Genomic DNA, 25,660 nt, shown 5'->3' on the forward strand with positions numbered 1-25,660 from the left:
GAAGGGTTACAAGGAATTTTTTTCTTTCCTTGTCAGTTACCTATCTGAATCAGAATTAAAGGAGATTTTTACTGTTTACTAATTATTTCAACAACATTTATAACTCCTAAGAAGACTCTACCTCTAGTCCTAAAGGTTTATCTATCTGTTCTATTCAGTTTTCAGGAAAAGTTCAGGATAACTGTCATTTAAGTGGTGTTCTGGGGTCATTTCATGTTTGTATTGAGTCAGTATTCATGTTGTGTAACATTTTAAAGCGCTCATCTTGTGTCTGTTGAAAATATTTAATAATTCTTTTTCCTTTAAATTATAAATGATTAGTCTCAAAATGATGCTGTAACTTAACTGGCACCATAACACTATTAGAAAACATTCTGTTGTGTATACTTACCACAATGTGCACCGAGTAATGTATAGAATTGTTGAATTACTATACTGTACACCTGAAACTAACATAACACTGTATGTTAACTATACTGGAATTAAAATTTAAAAAAAAATTAAATTTCCCAGTATCCTCTAGAGGGCACAGTAAAAGAAAAAATTCTGTTGCATAAGACAAGATACATTATTGTGTATTATACTATACTATAGATGGTATAGTATAGATAGTGGGTTGAAAAAATGAGTCTTCTAATCTCCTTTTTAAAAGCAAACAATTCATTCTTAAATATAAAAAATATAAATAAATTTTCATTTATTTTACATTATTAAATTATAAAATAACAGCTTTAAATAAAATTTTTAAATTTAGAAAAGTTGAAAAGAGTTTTTTGAATATTATTTTGAAAGAAGTCAGTAATGTTTTCTTATTATTTCTGTTTCCACATAGGCACAAGGAAATCTTTGAGACTTAAAAATAACAATTTATTGGATGATAATGAAGTTATGGAGATTTATAGCAAGTATAACTGAAGATAGAAAGTAGGAGTATAGTAGAAGTAATGAGCTGCAAATTGTCTTTACATTGCTTAAACATGCCAAGGTCTTTCTTACATTGGAGTCTTTGCAGTTACTGTTTACTTACTTTCAGATAGCAAGTTTTCTCTCATCCTTCTGGGCCTACCTCGCGTGTTATCCTCTTAAAAATACTTTCCTTGACTATTCTATCAAAGGTACTTTCTTCCTTTTATACTTGACTTTAGCCTCTTGGTCATTTCCTTTATAGTATTTACCATAAATTTAACTACTTCATCTATTTATTTACTTATTTTTTGTATGTCTCCCTTACTAGAAAAAGTCAGTAAGTGTAGATATGTTGTGCCTATGAGGACATCATAGAGTAAAGCCATCTGGTAGGTCATTGTCCATTTTGAACTGAAGGTCAGAGAGATGTTAGATACAGAGTTTTGGAAGTTATCTGCATATGAATTGTAAATGAAACCATGGATATGGGTAAGAGAATGCTTTTAGTGAAGAGGAAACAGAGGTTAGTATCTTTAAGAATTTCTACATTTTAGGGACCCAAAGTGGGGTAGGAAAGCTACAGAGGAAACTGAGCAGTAAGATATCTTGGAGATCAAAGAAAAGATGGGTATAATGTCATGAAAGCCAAGGGAAGAGAGTCTTTCAAGGAAAAGATATTATCAGTGTCAAGAGGTAAAGTAAGCTGAGAAATCTCCATTAGATTAGCAACAAGGACATGGTGACCTTGGCACAAATAGTTTCAGTGGGTTGGAAGGAGCCAGACTGTACATTGAGGAGTGAATGAAAAGTAAAGAATTGGGGATATAGTAAGCTTAGAAAGCCAAGGAGTTTTGCAGTTTGAAGGTAAGTGAGAGAGCAGTAGTTGAAAGGTGGAAGGTGAGATGATTTATTTATTTTGGGGATGGGAGAAACCTGAAGATACTCTGTGCTGATGGGAAGAAATCATAGAGGGTGAGAGGTTGAAGAAATATGAGTGAAGGAGGATAATTGATAGAGAACAGCCCCTGAGAAGGTGAGAGAGAACTTGATCCAGAGCGCTGGTTGGAAGGACTGAATTTAGTTGGTTTCTCAGTCTACTCAGGCTGCCATAACAAAATACCACAGACTTGGTGGCTTAAACAACACAAATTTATTTTCTCATGGTTCTGGGGCCTAGAAGTCCAAGATCAAAGGGCTATCAGGGTTGGTTTGTGGTGAGGCCTCTCTGGTTTATAGACAGCTGCCTTCTCTCTGTGTCCTCACATTGCCTTTCCTCTGTGTGCTGCAAAGAGAGAGTGCTGTCTGGTCTCTTTTCCTCTTATTATAAGGATAATAATTCCATGAGATTCAGACCCCACTCTTAATGAGTTCATTTAACTTTAATTGCTTCCCTAAAGGCCCTATTTCCATAGAGTTACACTGGGAATTATGGCTTCAACATGTGAATTTTGGGGAGACAATTTAGTCCATAACAGATGGGAAGAGAGAATCCTTTTCCATTAAGATAGAAAGGAGGTAAGAAAAGATAGATGTGGGTGAGATTGTAGGCTTTGGTATCAAGAAGTTGAAAAAAGGGGCGCCTGAGTGGCTCAGTCGTTAAGCGTCTGCCTTCGGCTCAGGTCATGATCCCAGGGTCCTGGGATCGAGCCCCACATTGGGCTCCCTGCTCACCAGGAAGCCTGCTTCTTCCTCTCCCACTCCCCCAGCTTGTGTTCCTAATCTCGCTGTCTTTCTCTGTCACATAAATAAAATCTTTAAAAAAAAAGAAGTTGAAAAAACATTTTTTTCCAACTAATGGTTTTAGTTTTCCCTGTGAAATAGGACTATAAATAGTGCTCTGAGAGTAAGGGATAGATGTTATAGCTGGACATTTGAGAAGAGTAGAGAACATTTAACAGCTGGTATGGAGATGGGAAGAAAAGCCTGAGTAGGGGAACATGGCAGAACTACTAGTTTTATTGACCTGTCTGCTGGAGTGGTTTTTAGCAGCAGATCAGCCCAAATGTAGGCATAACTATTTAGTTAGTAGCAGGAGTCTTACATATCTGAATATGGCCCCTTGCAAGTCCTCATTGTGTAAGACCTTCTCTTGGAACCAGATGTAGACCCCTGTTAACACTACAATGTCAGCATTGCTTTAAGAAGATTAAATTCTGGTGTTCCGGGGGGCTCAGTTGGTTAAACATCTGCCTTCGGCTCAGGTCATGATCCAAGGGTCCTGGGATTAAGCCCCACATCAGGCTCCCTGCTCATCAGGGGAGCCTGCCTCACTCCCCCTGCTTGTGCATTCTGTCTCTCTCTCTCTCTCTCTCTCTGTCAAATAAATAAAATCTTTTTTAAAAAAAGAAGAAGAAGATTGATTTCTCTTCTACTTTCTTGGCCACTGCCAGACTTGACAGAAGATTTTGACTAGGACATCTTTATCTTATAGAGAACTGCAGTTAGAAGCAAAATTGAGGTTAAAAAAGAAGTAAAATCGAGGTGATTTATGGACCTCAGGAGATACTTATAGCATCTGCAGGCAAAAACTGGCTCATAATTTATAAAATCAGGGCAAATTTGCCTTGGAATCATTTGGAGCAAGTGAATACCACAGCACAGTTGATCCCCATTATTCTCAGATTCTGTATTTGCAAATTTGTCTCCTCGTTAAAATTTATTTGTAGCCCCAAATCAATACTGCCTCTTCTTTCAGTGGTCATTCATGAACATGTGTAGAGTCACCTGACATGTATGTTCCCAGTTGAAGTCAAACAACAGCATTTTGCCTGCTTGTTTAAGCTCTCATACTTTCATCTAAGTATCCTTTTCCTGGTCTGTTTAGTGCCGTGTTTTTTGCATTTCTGTGCTCTTTCTTGGGATTTCATTGTTTAAAATGTCCACCAAATGTAGTGCTAAAATGCTATCTAGTGTTCCTAAGCACAAAAAAGGCTGTGATGTGCTTTATAGAGGAAAATATGTGTGTTAGATAAGTTTCATTCAGGTATGAGTAGTAGTGCTGTTGGCTGTGAGTTCAGTGTTAATGAATCAAGAATATATATTAAATAAGATTTCTTTAAACAAAAACCCACATAAAGAAAGGTTATCTATTAATCATTTAATGAAACTGTTATGACCACAGGCTCACAGGAGCCTAACCCTGTATTTCCCATAGGAGCAATGCTTCGGTATTAGCTGGTTCAGTGTTTGCAGCAACTTTTTAAAACAGAAGTACTACAAATAGTGAGAATCTACTGTATTTTATATATTCTCTTCTCCAAACTTTCAAGTACCTTATAGACATTAACTCATTCATCAATACAACTTCCAAAACTTGGCTGCTAGACAGTGGGTTATTTGTTATATGTAGCATGGCAGTGGGCAATGCACTTAGTAGGTTTTCTTTAATGTTCAAAAGAGTCTAGGACAATTTTTGCTTCTTATCAGGAATCTCTTAAATATATAATATCCTGCCCTTGGATCTAAAAAGATCTGCTTCCAAATCATGGTTATGTTTGATTGATTTGCTTTGGAACTCATTAGAATATTCCTTATTTGACTTTCATGAGGAAAGGTAAAAAAACCAAAAAATTTTATAAAGCAAAAAATTAGAACTTTTTGGCAGAAAAGTGCCAGGTAGGAAAAATAATCATAGTGGTTATTTTCACAGACACAAGGCACTAATGATGTAAGTTGTTGATACACGGAATTTGAATGTAACATGTTGGCAATGACTTTGTGTTGGTGGGAATGTGTGTGTGTGTAAAATAAGAACTTTCCTCCCTTCAATTCTGTGTCCAGGGCTTTGCCTAGATCCTGTTAGTTCTTCCTTTATATAATTTCTCAAATTTGTTCTTTTTCTTTTTCATATAATTGTAATCTGGAAATCCAGACTTTAACATCTTCAAGGTTGACCTTAAAGTTGTCCTCATTTCTTTCAGCCACATTCTCTCTTGAACGCATCTTCTCTAAGCATATTTTTATCATATTATTCTGCAGAGATATTACTGCCCTACTTACAAACTTTCTGTGGCTGCTAGTTGTCTATTTTTAAATTACTATAAACCAATTATCTCTTAATGCTTCACAATTCTCCTGTAGCTCTTCTTCCTCACCCCCTTAATTGATGTTACTATGTCATAATTCATTGTCAGAAGGGGTTCTTAGATGTGTTTCCTTCATCTTATTACCATGATCTATAAAGCTGCAACTATTTCTTCTTTTTTCTTTCTATAACAAAGAAAGTATTCCTAATCCTGACTAAGAACAGTTTCTCCACTTGTGCCCTGGATCCCATTCTCATCTCCTCAGAGACTTTTCTTCTTGGTTTATCCCTAAGGTTGTCAGACTAGGCAACAACAACAACACAAAACACATAATTAAATTTTAAAATCAGATAACAACAAATAATTTTTAGTATAATCATGTCCTATGCAATATTTGGGACACATTTATGTTAAAAAATTATTTGTTGTTTATCTGAAATTCAAATATAACTGGCATACTGATTTTTATCTGACAACCTTATTTAGCTCTCTCTTTCCTTTTTTACACTTCTTAAACACACACATACGCACAAACACACATTCTCATCCTCCCTCTCTTTTGGATCATTTCTTTCAGAGTTCACTCAAGTTCTAATAACCATCTTGTTAAACAAAAGCACACATCACACACACACACACACACACACACAAATCAATCACTTCCTTTGACTTATAATCCTTTCGTTATTTCCACATCTCTCTGCTCTGCTTCACAGCCCAGTTTTTCAAAAGACTTGTCTGTTCAAACTCCCTCTCCTACTTAACCTCCTGGTCATTCTTCAGTTTTCCCTAATCCCGCTTTCATCCCCCTCTCCCCCACCACCGCTCCCACTCCCCCCACTCCCTGAAGTCACCAGAAACCTCCATGCTGCCTAATCCTAAAAACTATTTTCAGCTATCATCTTACCAAAGTTCCCAGCAGTATTTGAAATAGCTAATCACTCTTTCCTTTTTGAAATAATCTCTTTACTTAATTTCAGTGACACCATTTTCTTTGGATTTTCCTCTTTACTTTTTCAGTGGTTGCTTTTCAAATTTCAGCGGCTGGCTTTTCTTATTCTACTCTATATGGTGGATCAAGGCTCAGATGTGGATCCTGTTTATTTGCTAGTTCCCCTTCTCTAGGCAAATTTATCCATTTCCATGGTTTTGTATATTTGTGTATACATGGGATTTGAATTCTAGAAATGGAAGAAATCAATAACTCCCAATTTTATGCTTCCAGCCCAGACTTTCCTCTGATCTCCAGACTATTCAATTGCTATTTCAAGTCCATTTGCCTATTTCATAGACATCTCAAACCTAACATGACTAAAGTTAAGTCCTGGTATTCTTCTCATACCTATTTTCTCCCTATTCTTCCCCGTTTTAATCAGTAGCATCCCTATTTAACTAGTTGCTTGAGCCAGAAACCTGATTGTCATTCTTGATATCTTTCTCATCCTCAATCTGTTATCAAGTCCTATTGAGTCAACCACCAACATATGTCTTAAATCCATTCACTACCATCATTGCAATCCAAGCTACCATCATCTCTTGTATATTTTAATGACCTTCTAACTAGTCTCATTTCTGTTCATGTTCATTCAGTTTCTTCTCCTTATAGCAGCCACAGTGATCTTTTGAAAACAAAAATCCCTATTAGCATCTTCCTTTTCTCTTTTGTTTTTTTTAAGATTTTATTTTTAAAAAATCTCTATACCCAACATAGGACTCAGACTCACAACCCCAAACAAGAGCTGAATGCTCCACCAACTGAGCCAGCCAGGCACCCCACTTCCTATTATTCTTACAATGAAATTAAAACTTTCCTGTGGCCTGCAAACCCTACATAATAAGCCCCTGCCTACCTCTTCAGTCACGTCTCCCACCACTCTCATTGACAATGCTCTAATCATACAAAGTAAGAATTTGGTAAAAATGCAATCTTATTCCTAAGCAGTTTAAAGAATATTAGTCCCTGTAATGTACAGAATTTAAAAATTTATGAAAATATTGCCAACCAAACCTGAGCATGCATGAGTAGTTATCTGAAAATAATTGAGATATGTAAAATCAAACGCCTAATCTCCCCTGCTCCTTAAAATCTCAGAGGCTTCTTGTTTAATTTTCTATGGCTTAAAACAATACCATTGTATTAACTTACAGTTCTAGAGATCAGAAGTCCAAAATGGGTCTCAGTGGACTAAAATCAATATTAGGAATTTTGCTTAGCTACAAAAATGAATGAAATCCTGCTATTTGTGACAACATGGATGGACCTAGGGTATTATGCTAAGTGAAATAGACAGAGAAAGACAAATACTGTATGATTTCACTTACATGTGAAATCTGAAAAACAAAACAAATGAACAAACAAAACAGAAACAGACTCTTAGGTACAGAAAATGAACTGTTGGTTACCAGAGGGGGAAAGGATTTGGGCAGATGAAATAGAAAGGGATTAAGAGGTACAAACTTCCAGTTGTAAAATAAATAAGGCATGGGGATATAATGTACAGCATAGGGAATATAGTTAATAGTATTGTAATAACTTTGCATGGTGACAGATGGTAACTAGACTTATCATGGGATCATTTAGTAATGTATAAAAATATCAAATCATTATGATACACACCTGAAACTAATAGGATATTGTATGTCCATCATACTTCAACAGTTTTTAAAAACATGTCAGTAGTGCTGTCCATAGCAGAATCCATTTCCTTGTCTTTTCCAGCTTCTGAAGCACCCAGCATTCCTTGGCCTGTGGCCCCTTCCCCCATCCTCACAGATAGCAGTGTAGCATCTTCAAATCTGTCTCTGGCTCTCACTCTTCTGCCTCCCTCTTCTAGTTGTAAGGAACCTTTTGATTATATTGGGTCCACTTGGGTAATTCAGAATAATCTCTCCATCTCAAGGTCAGCCAACTAGCAACCTTAATTCCCTCGGCAGCCTTACCTATGCTGTATATTTACAGGTCTGGAAATTAGAACATGGACCTTTTTGGAGAGGCCATTATTCTGTCTGTAACACATTAAAAATTTTTTTTCTCTTTTTATAAGAGTGATACATTCTCATTCCCAAAAAATTACAAAACAGGCCAGGAATTCAGGAACTGTTTAGGCCCTATTGGTTTCTCTTTTTCATTCTTTTTAATTGAAGTATAGTTGACATATAATGTTATATTAGTTTTGAGCATACAACATAGTGATTGGACAATTTTATACATAATGCAGTATTTACCATGATAAGTGTAGATACCATCTACATCTACCATACAAAGTTATTACAATATTATTGACTATATTCCCTATGCTGAACTTTTCATCCCTGTGACTTATTTATTTTATAAATGAAAGTTTAGGCTCTTTTGATCTCGGAAATAGAGATACTTAGTTCCTGTTGACTAAGAAGAGATAGTCTCTGAACACTTAGGGTATTTGAAGCACTAGAAAAGTTTATTAAAAGCCACAAACAGGGGTGCCCAGGTGGCTCAGCCGGTTACGCATCTGCCTTCAGCTTGGGTCATGATGCCAGGGTCCTAGGATGGAGCCCTGCATCGGGGAGGGGGGGGCGTCCCTGCTCAGTGGGGAGCCTGCTTATCCCCCCCCCCCGCTCCTCCCTGCCCTGCTCGTGCTCTCTCTCTCAAATAAATAAATAAATAGTCTTTAATTAAAAAAAAAGTTACAAACAATAACCAAAGTATGGAAAGAGTCCAGATGTCCATTGACCGACGAATGAATAAAGATGTGGTAGATATATATGATGGAATATTACTCAGCTATCAAAAAAAAATGAAATCTTGCCATTTGCAAGGATCTGGATGGAACTAGAGGGTATTATGCTAAGTGAAATAAGTCAATCAGAGAAAGACAATTATCATATGATTTCATTCATATGTGGAATTTAAGAAACAAACCAGGGGAGCATAGGGAATGGAGGGAAAAACAAGATGAAATCAGAGAGGGAGATAAACCATAAGAGACTCTTAATCATAGGAAACAAACTGAAGGTTGCTGGAGGGGAGAGAGGGGAGGATGAGGTAACTGGGTAATGGACATTAGGAGGGCACGTGATGAATGAGCACTGGGGTGCTATATAAGACTGATGAATCACTGAACTCTACCTCTGAAACTAATATACTGTATGTTAATTAATTGGATTTAAATTAATTTTAACAAATTTTAAAAAAAGTCACAAACAAGAAAACTATCTGCCAAATAAAATCCGTGGGTAAAAGGAGTACTGTAAGACTTAGGGTAAGCAATTTCTCTAGCTCTTTGCTTCTTTATCTCTAAAATAAGGAAATAAAAAAATAATAAAATAAAATACAAAAATAAAATAAGGAAATCAAATTAACTGATCTTTAACATTATTATCTTTACATATATATAAAGTTGGTATCTACATTCTACTAAAAATCAAGGGTACCCCGGTGGCTCAGTCATTAAGCGTCTGCCTTTGGCTCAGGTCATGATCTCAGGGTCCTGGGATTGAGCCTCGCATCAGGCTCCCTGCTCCGCTGGAAACCTGCTTCTCCCTCTCCCACTCCCCCTGCTTGTGTTCCCTCTCTCGCTGTCTCTCTCTGTATTAAAAAATAAATAAAATCTTAAAAAAATTAATCAAAAAAGATGAATAGATAACATCACAAGAAAAAAGATTTTGTAACTACATGAGGTGATCATGTTAACTAAACTTACTGTGACAATCATTTTGCTATATATACATGTCAAATCATTATGTTGTACACTTTATACTAATACAATGTTCTATATCAATTATATCTCAATAAAGCTGGGGGGACTAAAAAAATAAAAGAGATGAGTAGGTAGTATACAGGGTTTTGTTTTGTTTTGTTTTAATCTAGTCAGTGCATAGCTTTATTCCAGGATTCAGTCAACTACCGTTGTTAGGGTCATGTAAGACAAGGAAGATCTGAGGAATTTTCATAGACTGGAGGAGACTGAGACATGACAACCAAATGCAATGAGGGATCTTGGATTGGATCTTACAACTGAAAAAGGACATTCATGGAAGAACTTGTGAAATCCAAATAAAGTCTGTGGTTTAGTTAATAGTATTATACCAATGTTAATTTCTTAATTTTTTGTAATTGCCCTGGTTTTACAAGCTGTTACATTAGGGTAGCTTGGGCGAAGTGTATATGGGAACTCTGTACTGTTTTTGCTAATTGTTCTAAGTCTAAAATTATTTCAAAATAAAAAATTAAAAAAAAAAAGACAACAGCAAGAGAGGAAAAGCAAGCCACAGAGTCAGAAATGTTTGCCAAAGACTCATAACTAGAATATATAAAGAGCTCATACAAATCAATAAGGGAAAGACTGACAATCCAATAGAAAAATAGGCAAAAGATTTGAAAAGTCACTCCACATAAAAGAATATCCAGATGGCCAATAAGGAGATAAAAACGTGCTTGACAGTACACAAAGTTTCCAGTTTCTTCAAGTTGGAACCCTTGCGCCTTGCTGATGGAATGTAAAATGGGGCAGCTTCTATAGAAAGCACAATATGGTTTTTGGTTCCTCAAAAAAAAATAAAAAGAAATTGCAGTATGATCCAGAAATTCCACTTCTGGGTATATACCCCAAAGAATTGAAATTGAAATTGAAAGTAGGTCCTTGAACAAGTATTTGCACATCTATGTTCATAGCAGCACTATTTATAATAGGCAAAAGGTGGAAACAACTCAAATGTCCACCAATGGATGGAAAATGGATAAACAAAAAGTCTATACATATGATGGAATATTATTATTTGGCCCTAAAAAGGGGTGAAATTCTGACACATGCTACAATATGGATGGGCCTTAAAAACATCATACCAAGTGAAACAAGCCAAACACAAAAGGACAAATATTGTATGATTCTACTTGTATGAGATACCTAGAGTAGTCAAATTCAAAGATATAGAAAGGAGAAGAGTGGTTACTAGGGGAGGAGGAAACGGGGAGTTACTGTTTAATGGGTATAGAGTTTCAGTTTGGGATAATGAAAAAGTTCTGGGGAATAGATGGTGGCTATGGTTGCACAACAGTGTGAATGTATTCAATGTCACTGAATTATACACTTTAAAGTGGTTGGGGCACCTGGCTGGCTCAGTTGGTAGAGCATGCAATTCTTGATCTCAGGGTTATGAGTTCCAGCCCCACACTGGGCATGGAGCCTACTTAAAAAAAAATTGTAAGATGGTTAAAATGGCAAGTCTTATGTATATTTTACCACACATACAAAAGAAAATGTGATAGGCCGATAATTCGTGACAAACATAGATTCAAACTTCCTCAACAAAATATTAGCAAATTAAATACAATAATATATTAAAATGATCATACATCATGATCAAATGGGATATATTCCAGAGATGCAAGGATGGTACAACATTCACAACTCAGTCACTGTGACACAAAATATTAACAAAATGAAGTATAAAAACCATATGATCATCTCAATAGATGCAGAAAAAGCATTTGACAAAATTAAACATCCATTCATGATAAAAGCTCTCAGTAAAATGGATATAGAGGAATTGTACCTCAATATAATAAAGGCCATAAAAAAAAAAAAACTGCTTGGTGGTGATGACAGTGGCAGCTATGAGATACAGATAAAAATCACAATGTGACACCATTACCTAGAATGCCTAAACTGTAAACAGACCAACAGAAGTAAGCACTGGTAAGGATATGAAGCAAATAGAACACTGATACCCTGCTGGCAGGGGTAGAAATTAGTATAAGTACTTTGGAAAATTGCTTGACATGACCTACCTAGCTTGAACATATGCATACCCTATAACCCAGCAGTTACATGCCCAGATAAATACCCAACCAGAAATAACTTCATATGGGCACCATACAACATATACAAGAATGTTCATAGCCACATCATTTTTTTTTTTATGGGCCTCAAACTAAAAACAGTCTTCAACAGGAGAATGGATTCAAAATATTATGAAATTTATGTGATGGGATACCTTCTGGTAATAAAAATAAATGAAATACTGCTAAATGTGACTGACTTGGATAACTCGTAGAAACGTATTGAGCAGAAAATGATGATATTTGATGATATTTATATCAGGTTCAAAAATAGGCAAAACTGATCAGTGGTGGTAGGAATCAGCATAAGCATTACCTATTAGGAGGAATGAGGGTAATGCCTGAGAGGGGATCTTGGGTGCTCGTCACATTCTCTTTCCTTATCTGGGTAGTGGTTACATAGATGTATTGACTTTTGAAATTTTATCGAACTGTAACTTTTTGATTTGTGTATATTTTTGTAGGTTAATTACACTTCCATAAAAAATTATTTAAAAATTGAAAGAATATAGTAAGAAGTCTGCATTCTACATTTATTTAATGGCATTATGTTTCAGTATTTTACTCTACACCCTTCCCATCCTCTTGTACCCTACCCCTCTCCAGTCTGTGATAAATTCCTTCCTGCTCTTATTCTGGTTATTTTCAGGTTTAAGATATTTTCAAGTTTTAGCTTGACCTCTCTTTTTTTTAATTTTTTTTTTATTAACATAAGGTATTATTTGTTTCGGGGTACAGGTCTGTGATTCATCAGTCTTACACAATTCACAGCGTTCACCATAGCACAGACCCTTGCCAATGTCCATCATGCAGGCACCCCATCCCTCCTACCCTCCTCCACTCCAGCAACCCTCAGTTTGTTTCCTGAGATTAAGAGTCTTTTATGGTTTGTCTCCCTCTCTGGTTTCATCTTGTTTCATTTTTCCCTCTCTTCCCTTATGATCCTCTGTCTTGTTTCTCTAACTCCTCATATCAGTGAGATCATATACTTGTCTTTCTCTGATTGACTTATTTCACTTAGCATAATACCCTCTAGTTCCATCCATGTCAGTGTGTGTGTGTGTGTGTGTGTGTGTGTGTGTGTGTGTGTGTGTGTGTTGTGTGTGTGTATCACATCTTTATCCATTCATCTGTTGATGGACATCTAGGCTCTTTCCATAGTTTGGCTATTGTGGACATTGCTGCTATAAACATCGGGGTGCACGTGCCCCTTTGGATCCCTACATTTGTATCTTTGGGGTAAATACCCAGTAGTGCAATTGCTGGGTCGTAGGGTAGCTCTATTTGCAACTTTTTGAGGAACCTCCGTACTGTTTTCCAGAGTGGCTGCACCAGCTTGCATTCCCACCAACAGTGTAGGATGGTTCCCCTTTCTCCACATCCTCACCAACATCTGTCGTTTCTTGACTTGTTAATGTTAGCCATTCTGACTGGTGTGAGGTCGCATCTCATTGAAGTTTTGATTTGGATTTCCCTGATGCCAAGTGATGTTGAGCACTTTTTCATATGTCTGTTGGCCATTTGGATGTCTTCTTTGCAGAAATGTCTGTTCATGTCTTCTGCCCATTTCTTGACTGGATTATTTGTTCTTTGGGTGTTCAGTTTGTTAAGTTCTTAATAGATTTTGGATACTAGCCCTTTATCTGATATGTCATTTGCAAATATCTTCTCCCATTTGGTCGGTTGTCTTTGGTTTTGTTGACTGTTTCCTTTGCTGTGCAAAAGCTTTTTATCTTGATGAAGTCCCAATAGTTCATTTTTACTCTTGCTTCCCTTGCCTTTGGCGATATTTCTAGGAAGAAGTTGCTGCAGCTGACATCGAAGAGGTTGCTGCCTGTGTTCTCCTCAAGGATTTTGATGGATTCCTGTCTCACGTTGAGGTCTTTCATCCATTTTGAGTCTATTTTTGTGTGTGGTGTAAGAGAATGGTCCAGTTTCATTTTTCTGCATGTGGCTGTCCAATTTTCCCAACACCATTTGTTGAAGAGACTGTCTTTTTTCCACTGGACAGTCTTTCCTGCTTTGTTGAAGATTAGTTGACCATAGAGTTGAGGGTCCATTTCTGGGCTCTCTATTCTGTTCCACTGATCTATGTGTCTGTTTTTGTGCCAGTATCATACTGTCTTGGTGATTACAGCTTTGTAATAGAGCTTGAAGTCAGGAATTGTGATGCCACCAGCTTTGCTTTTCTTTTTCAACATTTCTTTGGCTATTTAGAGTCTTTTCTGGTTCCATACAAATTTTAGGATTATTTTTTCCATTCTTTGGAAAAAGTTGATGGTATTTCAATAGGGATTGCATTAAATATGTAGATTGCTCTAGGTAGCACAGACATTTTCACAATATTTGTTTTTCCAATCCATGAGCATGGAACATTTTTCCATTTATTTGTGTCTTCCTCAGTTTCTTTCATGAGTATTCTATAGTTTTCTGAGTATAGATTCTTTGCCTTTTTGGTTAGATTTATTCCTAGGTATCTTATGGTTTGGGGTGCAATTGTAAATGGGATCGATTCCTTAATTTCTCTTTCTGTCTTGTTGGTGTATAATGAGGCAGAAGAGAGAATTAGTGTTATAGAAGACCAAATGATGGAGAATAAAGAAGCTGAGAAAAAGAGATAAACGGGCGCCTGGGTGGCTCAGTTGGTTAAGCAACTGCCTTCAGCCCAGGTCATGATCCCAGGGTCCTGGGATTGAGCCCCGCGTCAGGCTCCATGCTCAGCAGGGAACCTGCTTCTCCTTCTCCCTCTGCCTGCTTGTGTGCTCTCTGTCAAATAAATAAATAAAATAAATTTTTAAAAAAAGAGATAAACAACTCCTGGATCACGAGGGGAGAATTCGAGAGATAAGTGATATCATAAGATGAAACAATATTAGAATAATTGGGATCCCAGAAGAAAGAGAGAGGGGGCAGAAGGTATATTGGAACAAATTATAGTGGAGAACTTCCCTAATTTGGGGAAGGAAACAGCCATCAAAATCCAGGAGGCACAGAGAACCTCCCTCAAAATCAAAAATAGGTTAACACCCTGACATCTTTTTTTAAGATTTTATTTATTTGACAGAGAGAGAGAGAGAGAGAGCAGGAACACAAGCAGGGGGACTGGGAGAGGGAGAAGCAGGCTTCCTGCCGAGGAGGGAGCCTAATGCAGGGCTCGATCCCAGGACCCTGGGATCATGACCCGAGCTGAAGGTAGATGCTTAAAAACTGAGCCACCCACACGCCCCAACACCCTGACATCTAATAGTAAAACTTACAAGTCTCAGAGACAAAGGGAAAATTCTGAAAGCAGCTCAGCTCAAGAGGTCTGTAAACTGCAATGGTAGAAACATTAGATTGGCAGCAGACCTATTCACAGAGACCTGGCAGGCCAGAAAGGACTGGCATGATATATTCAGAGCAATAAATGAGAAAAATATGCAATCAAGAATACTGTATCCAGCTAGGCTGTCATTGAAAATAGAAGGAGAGATAAAAAGCTTCCAGGACAAACAAAAACTGAGTTTGCAAACACCAAACCAGTCCTACAAGAAATATTGAAAGGGGTCCTCTAAGCCAAGAGAGAGCCTAAAAGTAACATAGACCAGAAAGGAACAGAGACAATATATAATAACAGTCACCTTACAGGCAATATAATGGCACTAAATTAATATCTTTCAGTAGTTGCCTAGAATGTAAATGGGCTAAATGCCCCAATCCAAAGACATGGTATCAGATTGGATAAAAAAACAAGACCCATCGATATGCTGTCTGCAGGAGACTCATTTTAGACCCAAAGACACCTCCAGATTGAAAGTGAGGGGGTGGAAAACCATTTACCATGCTAATGGACATCAAAAGAAAGTTGGGGTGGCAATCCTTATATCAAACAAATTAAATTTTAAACCAAAGACTATAATAGAGATGAGGAAGGACACTATATCATACTTAAAGGGTCTGTCCAACAAGAAGATCTAACAATTTTAAATATCTATGCCCCTAACATGGGAGCAGCCAATCATATAAGCCAATTAATAACAAAATCAAAGAAACACATTGACAATAATACAATAATAGTAGGGGACTTTAACACCCCCCCCCTCACTGAAGGGGACAGATCATCTAAGCAAAAGATCAACAAGGAAATAAAGGCTTTAAATGACACACTGGACCAGATGGACTTCACAGATATATTCAGAACATTCCATCCCAGAGCAACAGAATACACATTCTTCTCTAGTGCTCATGGAACATTCTCCAGAATAGATCACATCCTGGGTCAAAAATCAGGTCTCAACCAGTACCAAAAGATTGGGATCATTCCCTGCATATTTTTGGACCACAATGCTTTGAAACTAAACTCGATCACAAGAGGAAAGTGGGAAAGAACTCAAATACATGGAGGCCAAAGAGCATCCTACTAAAGAATGAAAGGGTCAACCAGGAAATTAAGGAAGAATTAAAAAAATCCATGGAAACAATGAAAATGAAAACACAACTGGTCAAAATCTTTGGGATGCAGCAAAGGTGGTCTTAAGAGGAAAGTATATAGCAATACAAGCCTTTCTTAAGAACCAAAAAGTTCTCAAATACACAAGCTAACCCTACACCTAAAGGAACTGGAGAAAGAACAGCAAATAAAGCCTAAACCCAGCAGGAGAAGAGAAATAATAAAGATCAGAGCAGAAATCAATGAAATAGAAACCAAAAAACTGTAGAACAGATCAACGAAACTAGGAGCTGGTTCTTTGAAAGAATTAATAAAACTGATAAACTCCTGGCCAGACCTATCAAAAAGAAAAGAGAAAGGACCCAAATAAATAAAATCATGAATGAGAGGAGAGATCACAACCAACACCAAAGAAATACAAACAATTATAAGAACATTATGAGGGCGCCTGGGTGGCTCATTTGGTTAAGCGACTGCCTTCGGCTCAGGTCATGATCCTGGAGTGCCAGGATCGAGTCCCACATTGGGCTCCCTGCTCAGCGGGGAGTCTGCTTCTCCCTCTGACCCTCCCCCCCTCATGCTCTCTCTCTCTCATTCTGTCTCTCAAATAAATAAATAAATAAAATCATAAAAAAAGAACATATTATGAGCAACTATATACCAGCAAATTAGACAATCTGGAAGAAATGGATGCTTTCTAAGAGATGTATAAACTACCAAAACTGAACCAGGAAGAAATAGAAAACCTGAACAGACCCATAACCAGTAAGGAAATTGAAGCAGTAATCAAAAATCTCCCAACAAACGAGAGCCTAGGGCCAGATGGCTTCCCAGGGGAATTCTACCAAACATTTAAAGAAGAATTAAGGGCGCCTGGATGGCTCAGTCATTAAGCGTCTACCTTCGGCTCAGGTCATGATCCCAGAGTCCTGGGATCGAGCCCTGCATCGGGCTCCCTGCTTCTCCCTCTTCCACTCCCCCTGCTTGTGTTCCCTCTCTCACTGTGTCTCTCTGTCAAATAAATAAATAAAATCTTTAAAAAATAAAAAAATAAAAGAAGAATTAATACCTATTCTGAAACTCTTCAAAAAAATAGAAATGGAAGGAAAACTTCCAAACTCATTTTATGAGGCCAGCATTACCTTGATCCCAAAACCAAAGACCCCATCAAAAAGGAGAATTACAGACCAATATCCCTGATGAACATGGATGCAAAAATTCTCACCAAAATACTAGCCAATAGGATCCAACAGTACATTAAAAGGATTATTCACCATGACCAAGTGAGATTTATTCCTGGGCTGCAAGGTTGATTCAACATCCGCAAATCAATCTATGTGATACAATACGTTAATAAAAGAAAGAACAAGAACCATATGATACTCTCAATAGATGCAGAAAAAACATTTGACAGTACAGCATCCTTTCTTGATTTAAACTCTTCACAGTGTAGGGATAGAGGGTTCATACCTCAATATCATAAAAGCCATCTATGAAAAACTCACAGCGAATTATCATTCTTAACGGGGAAAAACTGAGAGCTTTTCCCCCAAGGTCAGGAACACGGCAGGATGTCCACTATCACCACTGCTATTCAACATAGTACTAGAAGTCCTAGCCTCAGCAATCAGACAACACAAATAACTAAAAGGCATCCAAATTGGCAAAGAAGAAGTCAAAGTCTCACTCTTTGCAGATGATATGATACTTTATGTGGAAAACTCAAGAGACTCCACCCCAAAACTGCTAGAACTCATACAGGAATTCAGTAAAGTGGCTGGATAGAAAATGAATGCATGGAAATCAGTTGCATTTCTATACACCAACACCTTGACCTCTCTTTGAGGACAGTTTACCTAGAAGTGCTAACTGCAGCAAACTGAGCTTTGACCTGAGTGGAGCTCTATTCGCTGTGTCAGGGAAATTGAGGATTTACATTCCACACTACACTCCCAGAATCTAGAGGACTTAACAGGGAGTGGAAAAGGTGGCGTGGTGCCTGCTTTAGTGTACTGTAGTCTCTGTATTGCTTAATTATTTATCTGAGAAATGGTGATTGGATTAGTCAGTGGCAGGGAGGTATAGAATTTTATTACAGTGATGTTTCTACTTATGGTTTTGTCAGTTCTTAGTCATACCTGAGTCCCTTTTCTTTTCACCTTTTTTTTTAAGTTTTTTAAAAGATTTATTTATTTGACAGAGAGAGACACAGCGAGAGAGGGAACACAAGCAGGGGGAGAGGGAGAGGGAGAAGCAGGCTTCCCACTGAGCAGGGAGCCCGATGCAAGGCTCGATCCCAGGACCCCAGGACCATGACCTGAGCTGAAGTCAGATGCTTAATGACTGAGCCACCCAGGCGCCCCTCTTTCTTTTCACCCTTTAGGTGCCTATCCTGTATTTTATTCAGTTGAAGCTTTACTCTGATCTAGCTATTCTTTAAGTCATTTTCTCATTCAGCACATATTCATTGGTTGTTTACTATATGCTAGGCACTTGGAATACAGGAATAAGACACACAATCTCTGCCCTCAAATTGCTTGCAGTTCTAGTTGGAAACATACAAATGATCAGTCTGGGGGATTACTCAGTAATTTACAGAATCAATTCTTAACCTAGACCAGGAGCTGGAAATGTGTACTGTAAGAAGTTACAGCTAAGCTAAATTTTGAAAGGGGTCTGTGTGTTCTCAGTGAGGGTTTGGGGGAATTTTGAGAGCTGAGGCTTGGGAGGTATGCACAAGCTAAATCAGCAGGGTCTTGTGTGTCATGCTAAGGAGTTTGGATTTTATTTTGAAGACAGTGGGGAGCTATGGAGGCATTATGAATAAGGAATTGATGTGATCAGCTTTTTAAATGATTGGACTGATGATAATCACATATAAGTTAATTTAACAAATAAGTTCATTTACAATATAGGCATGGAATTATCTAGGCCCTTGTCAAAGTGTAGTCCCAGCATTATTTGCATCATGTGAGAGCTGTTAAAAATGTAGAATCTTGGGGGGCACCTGGGTGGCTCACTTGGTTAAGTGGCTGACTCTTGGTTTTGGCTCAGGTCATGATCTTGGGGTGCTGGGATCAAGCCCACGTCGGGCTCTGCACTCAGTGGGGAGTTTGCTTCAGGATTCTCTCTCTCCCTCTGCCTCTCCCTCCTCGCTCTCTCTCAAATAAATAAATCTTTTAAAAAATATGTAGAATCTTGGGACCTAAAAAAGTATTTTAATAAGATCTCCAAGTAATGTATAGGCACATTCAAGCTTATGAAACACTGATCTAGATGGATGTGATGATGGTCAGGCTTTAGACAGCTGGTATGAAGAAAGGACAGAGTGCAAGAGATATTATGGAGTACATATTCTTCTTTCTATTGGAATACTCTTCTCGATACTCCTCCATGCCAAATACACACCAGGTATCCCCTACTTATCCTTTACCTTTCAGCTTAAACAGAGCTTCTCTCCCAGTATGCATGATTGGCACTCTTACCATATACTCGCATAGCACTCTATACTTACCTTGTCATTTTTCATATTTTTATTGTAATTACTTATTTAATTGGCTGACGGTAAGTACCATGAGAGCAGGGACTGTCTTTCTATGCTGGCTGACACATAATAGGCCCCCAATAAATATCTGTGGTTTGATTGAATGAACTCATCATGTAGAAGATGGATTTGGGTGTGTTTGGGAATAAACATTTATTCAAATATACAAATATATTTGTAGTAATAGTGAATTTTAAAGTTCCAGGCACTGTTCTAAGTGACATATATATATCACTTATAGTATAATATAATATAATATAATATATATAATAGTATAAATATGTGTATACATTTATATGTATATTATTTATTTGATCCTCTCAGCAGTCCTATAAGGTAGATACTTTTAATATCTTCATTTTACAGATAAGAAAACTGAGGCATGGGGAGGATAAGTAATTTGCCTAAGGTTACATAGTTAGTGTGAGTCAGGTAAACCAGACAGTCTGATACCACTCTGCTATGTCTGGTTTTGGACAAAATAACTTCCTGGCACTTTTTATATATTTCTATGTATTATTTAATTTTGATAACATCAATATGAGGAAGGCATTATTATCCTGTTTTACAGATGAGGAAGCAAGGACTCAAAAAGTTATATAGCTTATATAGTTATATATTTATGTAAAGATACACAAAGGTAGTACGTGGACAGAGCTAGCCTTTAAACCCAAGCCTATCTAGCTCCAAAGCCTGCAGTTTTACCAGTAATGATGATGCCTCCATGTGAAGTCTAAAATACCTGTGGGATATGAGTCTTTTTTTTTTTTTTAAGATTTTATTTATTTATTTGACAGAGAGAGACACAGTGAGAGAGGGAACACAAGCAGGGGGAGTGGGAGAGGGAGAAGCAGTCTTCCCGCTGAGCGGGGAGCCCGATGTGGGACTCGATCCCAGGACCCTAGGATCATGACCTGAGCCAAAGGCAGACACTTAACGACTGAGCCACCCAGGCGCCCTGGGATATGAGTCTTAAGGTACTAAGAGGATACCTAACATTTAGGTTGTGGGTAGGGGGAGAATTCAACAATCCTATTTGCTCTGGTAGCATAAGCACTTCCGGTTTGCAGGGGCAGGGGAGTTCTGAGGCCTACTAATTCCAGCCAGCCTCATAACTGACCAGATAGAACTTTGAACTCAGGAGATTAAGAATCTTAGCCTCTACAATAAGCTGTAACTTAGGTGAGTAAGGAGTAATCCCTTTTTCTTACAGCCTCAGAGAAACCAGATAGTTTAGAAATACTGAATGTCAGAACTGGAAGGAACCAGTTCTAACCTCCCACAGTCCACTATTCCCCCCCTCCCCCTTGTTTTATAATGAAGAAACTGAAGAAGAGAGTAATTAGGTGATTTGCCAACATCTAATAAAACCATTAGAGACAAACCAGGAATAGAGGACAGGGTCACATTTGTGTATTCTTTGCCCTGTGCCTTATGACTTTCTAGGTTCCAGATTTATCACCTCTTATTTAAAACTGTTCTGCCATTGTAGTTACTTCTTCACCGGGGCGTGGTTCTTTTTGACTCTGTCCCCCTGAAAATACTGACTTGTTTTTTCTCCTCTAGCCAAGCATACACTCACTCTGGCAAGTCACCTGGCTTACCTTCTTTAACAGAGCTGCTATCAGATCACCACTGGCAGGAGCACAACTGGCACGTACAACTTCAAGTTGTTCTTCTTGGAGTGCAAATGAGATTCTTTTGAACTATTCACACACATGGTCAGTTTTGTAAAACTTGAAGGGCCATGGGCGCAAACGTAGTTTGTGTAACTTCTTTTTTTCTGAAGTTGCAAAGTTCTCTTAACCTAAATGTTAAGAGTGCTTATTATAGATAACCATGTGCAGTGGTCTCACTCCTGCCCCTTCTGTATGGTAAAATGAAATTAGATCATAAACAACTTTATAACTAGTACTTACCCCCAGGCCTCATACCATATGCACCCTCACTCCGTTACTAGACCTTCGGTTCCCAAAGGTGGTAACAGCTCCTCTTGTGCTTTTGTTTCACAGTCATTGCAGAAGGATGTAGTGAGGCTGCAGTTTACAAAGGAAGTCTACTTTAGTTAAACCCTACGCTAAGAAAAACAAACAGAGGTGCCTCAGTGGCCCAGTCAGTTGAGTGTCGGACTCTTGGTTTCAGCTCAGGTCCTGATCTCAGGCTCGTGAGATGAACCCAACATTGCCTCTGAGCTCAGCTCCGAGTCCACTTGAGACTTTCTCTTCCCACCCCTCCCTCCCCCGCCCCTCTTGTGCTCTAGCTCTCTCTAAAATAAATAAATGAAATTTTAAAAACAAACAAAAAGTTACAACTAAAATGACAGTTTAGCCTGCAAAAGTGATATATTTTGTGCTTATTCTTTTATTCTCACCCCTGTCTTCTTTAAAAGTCATTTTCTTCCATGTTTTAACATTACCATGAGGGCAGTCATCTTCCATTTATTTAGTAACTGATTATGTAGGAAACATCTACAGGAGCACTGATAATCTAGTAGTTTGCTGATCACTGAAATATTTTCAGGGTTGGACTCCACTCTTTTGGCCTTGATTTGTTTGTAAAAGCTTTATTATGATGCAGATCATAATGGATTACAAATGAGGCAGATCAAGCAATGGAAAGTAGATTATATATTCCTGCAGAGATAATATAACTAAGGATTAAAACCCTATTAAGGACTCACCACAAGTAAGTCCTAGCTGTGGGCAGTAGTGTAACTAAGCCCCTGTATATATAAAATAATGTTCCAAATTCAGTAAAATGGACATAAATATATTGAACACATTGATTATGCAAGTTACTCCAAGAGTACTGTAAGGTGTACATACAGCGTACAAAATTTGATAATTCTTTAAGCCCTTACTGTGTGCCAGACACTGTGGGCAAATCAAACTGACTAAGCCCTTGAAAAGCCTGGAATTTAATGAGAGACAACACACGTACACAGTAGCTTTAATATGAGGAAGGGTGAAAATAGTGATGTGACCAAAGACCAATACTAGAGGAAAGGGAGATTGCTTTTTCTAGGTCATTTTCCATGGCAGTACTATCATTTGAGCAGAACCTTGAGGAATTTGCATAAATGAAGATGATGGAAGTGAAGGCAGAATGAATGCATTTCAGTTTGGGAAAATGGCATGAGCGAAGGCATGAGGTGGGAAAGGACACAGCATAATAATGACATAAGTAAGAGCTACCATTTAGTAAGCCCTTGGTGTATACACACTTTTTAAATCCTTGCATCAATCCTGTGAGGTGGCTATTATTATTATTGCACTGTACGGATTGGAAAACTGGAGGGTAGAGGGAGGTTAACTAAAGGGCAGAGTCAGTGTTCTTACCAGGTTTCTTTAATTCCCAAACCAGGAGTCTTAGCTGCTGTGCTGTGTGGTCTTCACACTCAGAAAATAGTGGGCAATACAGCTTTCCTAGGGATGGAGTATGTACAGGGATATGGAGTGGGAGACCATCCTGGAAAGGATTTATAGAGGGTTTTTAGGAGGCAGTGAAAATGGATAGGGAAGGACAGATGACAGGCTTGGAAGAGGGTTCAAAAACAACTGGCAACATATTGTTCTGGGGACTGGGGAAAGGAGGGAATCAAAGATGACTGAGGTTTGTATTTAGTTGACTGAGGGAATAGAGGTAGAAAAGTGAGAAGAAACTTATTTTGAGGGCTTGGGGTGGGAAGGAAGGATGGAGCAATCATTTTGATTTGGAATATGTTGCATTTAAAACAGATGAAAGATACCATTGGAGATTTAGGCAGCAAATGTAACTTCTCATTATATTAAGTTTGGATTGAAAGGAAGACCAGGGGGTGCCGGGGTGGCTCAGTCGGTTAAGTGTCTGCCTTCAGCTCAGGTCATGATCTCAGGGTCCTGGGATCTAGTTTCACTTGTTCCCTCAACCTCTCTCTCTCTCTCAAATAAGTAAATAAAATCTTTAAAAAAAAAAAAAAAAGGAAGACCAGAGGACAATAACTGGAGGTGGCTAACACCTAAGACTTCATCAGAATCGACACCCTGACCTCAGAGGGCATATTGCTCCTGCATTTCATCGGCCTTCTATATCTTGGCATCCCTCATTGTTTCACTCCATAGCCCCTCTGTGACCATAGCTTCCTTTACTTCCACCTCTGCTGTTCGCTCTTCTTCTTCTTTTTTTTTTTTTTAGAGGGAGAAGCAGAAGGAGAGGGAGAGAGAGAGAGAATCTTAAGCAGGCTCCACGCCCGTAGTAGGGCTCAGACTCACAACCCTGAGATCATGACCTGAGCCTCCCAGCCACCCCTGCTGTTTTCTCTTCTTACTACATCTGATCTCTACCTGCCCTGTGATCTCTCATCCTTTGACCCTTCTGCATTCACTGGGTCCAACAGGCCCCTTCTGTTTTCAACTGCCTTTCTTTCTAGTCTAGACATCCAGATCAGGTATTTGAACCCTGCCTTCTCTGGCATCTTACAATACCTCTTCCCCTAGACATTACCTTCCTCTCCATTCCACATCCAAAGGATCATTCTCTTAACCAGTGAAGGCCCTAAGGGGCAATGAACCAATAATCCTGATTTTAATATTACAATTATCAGCTCTAGAAAAATTATCCTCTGTGATGGGACTTAACACTGAAAGAATCTCTGGTCCTTGAAAGGGACCAAAGCAGGCATAGCTCATTGGTCTTACTTTGTGCCCGAAATCTATGGTACTCTTACTGGATAATACACTCTAGGAATGGGCAGAGCTGGTAAAATAGGTCAAGCCTCCACCTTTAGTTTTGTCTTATTTCCAAACTTCTGAAGTATGCAGAGAGGAGGGAGCTGGCATAGGAACCTAAAGAGGGAACAGCTTCTGAGGTCCCTTAAGGTGATAATGTATAGGGCTACTGTGTTGGCATCCTGTCTCTTCCCAAAACTAGACTGGTGAGTAAAAACCCGCTTTGGATAGGGACTTGGAGGCAGCACTAGTCTTGATTGGAAACCTTGGCTCCCTCTAAACCTACACTGTGATAGCTCCTGATTATCCTCAGGGATGCCCCTCATTTACAATTGGCACCTATGTTTCTGCCGCTGAAGGCTCTTGGACCTTCATGTATATAGCACAGGGAGCCAGCAGAGGGAGTTGTGGTCCCAGAACTTTCTTTAGAGCTTCTCCTTTCTGATTTTGCAAGAGATCTTCCCTGGCACCATCAGAATCAAATCTCCCTTGCAATAAGAATTTAACTTGAGATATGCCTGCGTTTGGTGCCAGACCCCTAGTGTGAGCAGATGGGGAAGTTCTGCGTAGCTGTTTAAACTTGAAAGCCATAAAGAACTCTTGATTTCAAGGAAACGCCTGTTTACTGTGCAGATCCAAATCAAGCAACTCTTGAGAATGGGAGTGCCTTCTTGACCTCGATCCTTATTGATCTTGGTATCAGTACCTCCAGTGACGTGTCCTGAGGGGCGGGAGAAAATTAACAACTGCCTTACACACAGGGAAAGAGAGGAAGCCTGACTGTTGTGGCAGAAAGTCCCCACTGGGGAGGCAGGGGTTGCGTGTTTGGGTAGCATTAAGCAGTGAGTGTCCTGTGGGAAGTTCATGCCTGGGTACAGAACCTTGCATCAGCTCTGATTTTGAATCAAAAGCAGAAGGTTTGAAGCGGGCCAGTAAGGGACTTGTCAGGCAGTTGACTAATGACCTTAATTTGAATAGAAAGCCTCTGTGAAAGGGGATGCAGCTTCTGCTAGATATTGTAAATTTCTGAATCACTGGGTTTGGTTCTGCTTTTGGGCACTGAAAAAACCCTGGCATTTCCAAACCAGCTTTCCCTTTTGCTTCAGGATATATATTACCCAAGCCTGCACTATGGAGAAGTGGGACGGTAATGAAGGCACCTCAGCTTTTCACGTGCCTGAGTGGATGGTGAGTTCTTTGGTCACTTTGCTTTTCCTTCTGTTTCTTGGT

The 25,660-nt window shown here is 38.6% G+C and overlaps 1 protein-coding gene across 6 annotated transcripts in view; it reads left to right on the forward strand.

Annotated features, from left to right (window-relative positions):
• AHCYL2 (adenosylhomocysteinase like 2) overlaps nucleotides 1–25,660 on the forward strand; it is a 164,266-nt gene that overhangs the window by 84,286 nt on the left and 54,320 nt on the right. The window contains exons 1-2 of one of the 6 annotated variants that reach the window (XM_027573228.1): nucleotides 25,211–25,272; nucleotides 25,537–25,618. The exons of 3 other annotated variants lie outside the window; for them this stretch is intronic. In XM_027573228.1, coding sequence (XP_027429029.1) covers nucleotides 25,562–25,618 — 57 coding nt within the window. In that variant the 5' untranslated portion in view covers nucleotides 25,211–25,272; nucleotides 25,537–25,561. Of the gene's footprint in view, nucleotides 1–25,210; nucleotides 25,273–25,331; nucleotides 25,348–25,536; nucleotides 25,619–25,660 lie in introns of those variants that run through there. 2 more of the 6 variants (XM_027573227.1, XM_027573229.1) reach the window with 2 other exon arrangements.

This window comes from Zalophus californianus, chromosome 12 (genome assembly GCF_009762305.2).
Source record: "Zalophus californianus isolate mZalCal1 chromosome 12, mZalCal1.pri.v2, whole genome shotgun sequence".
In the NCBI taxonomy this organism is placed as follows: Eukaryota; Metazoa; Chordata; class Mammalia; order Carnivora; family Otariidae; genus Zalophus; species Zalophus californianus.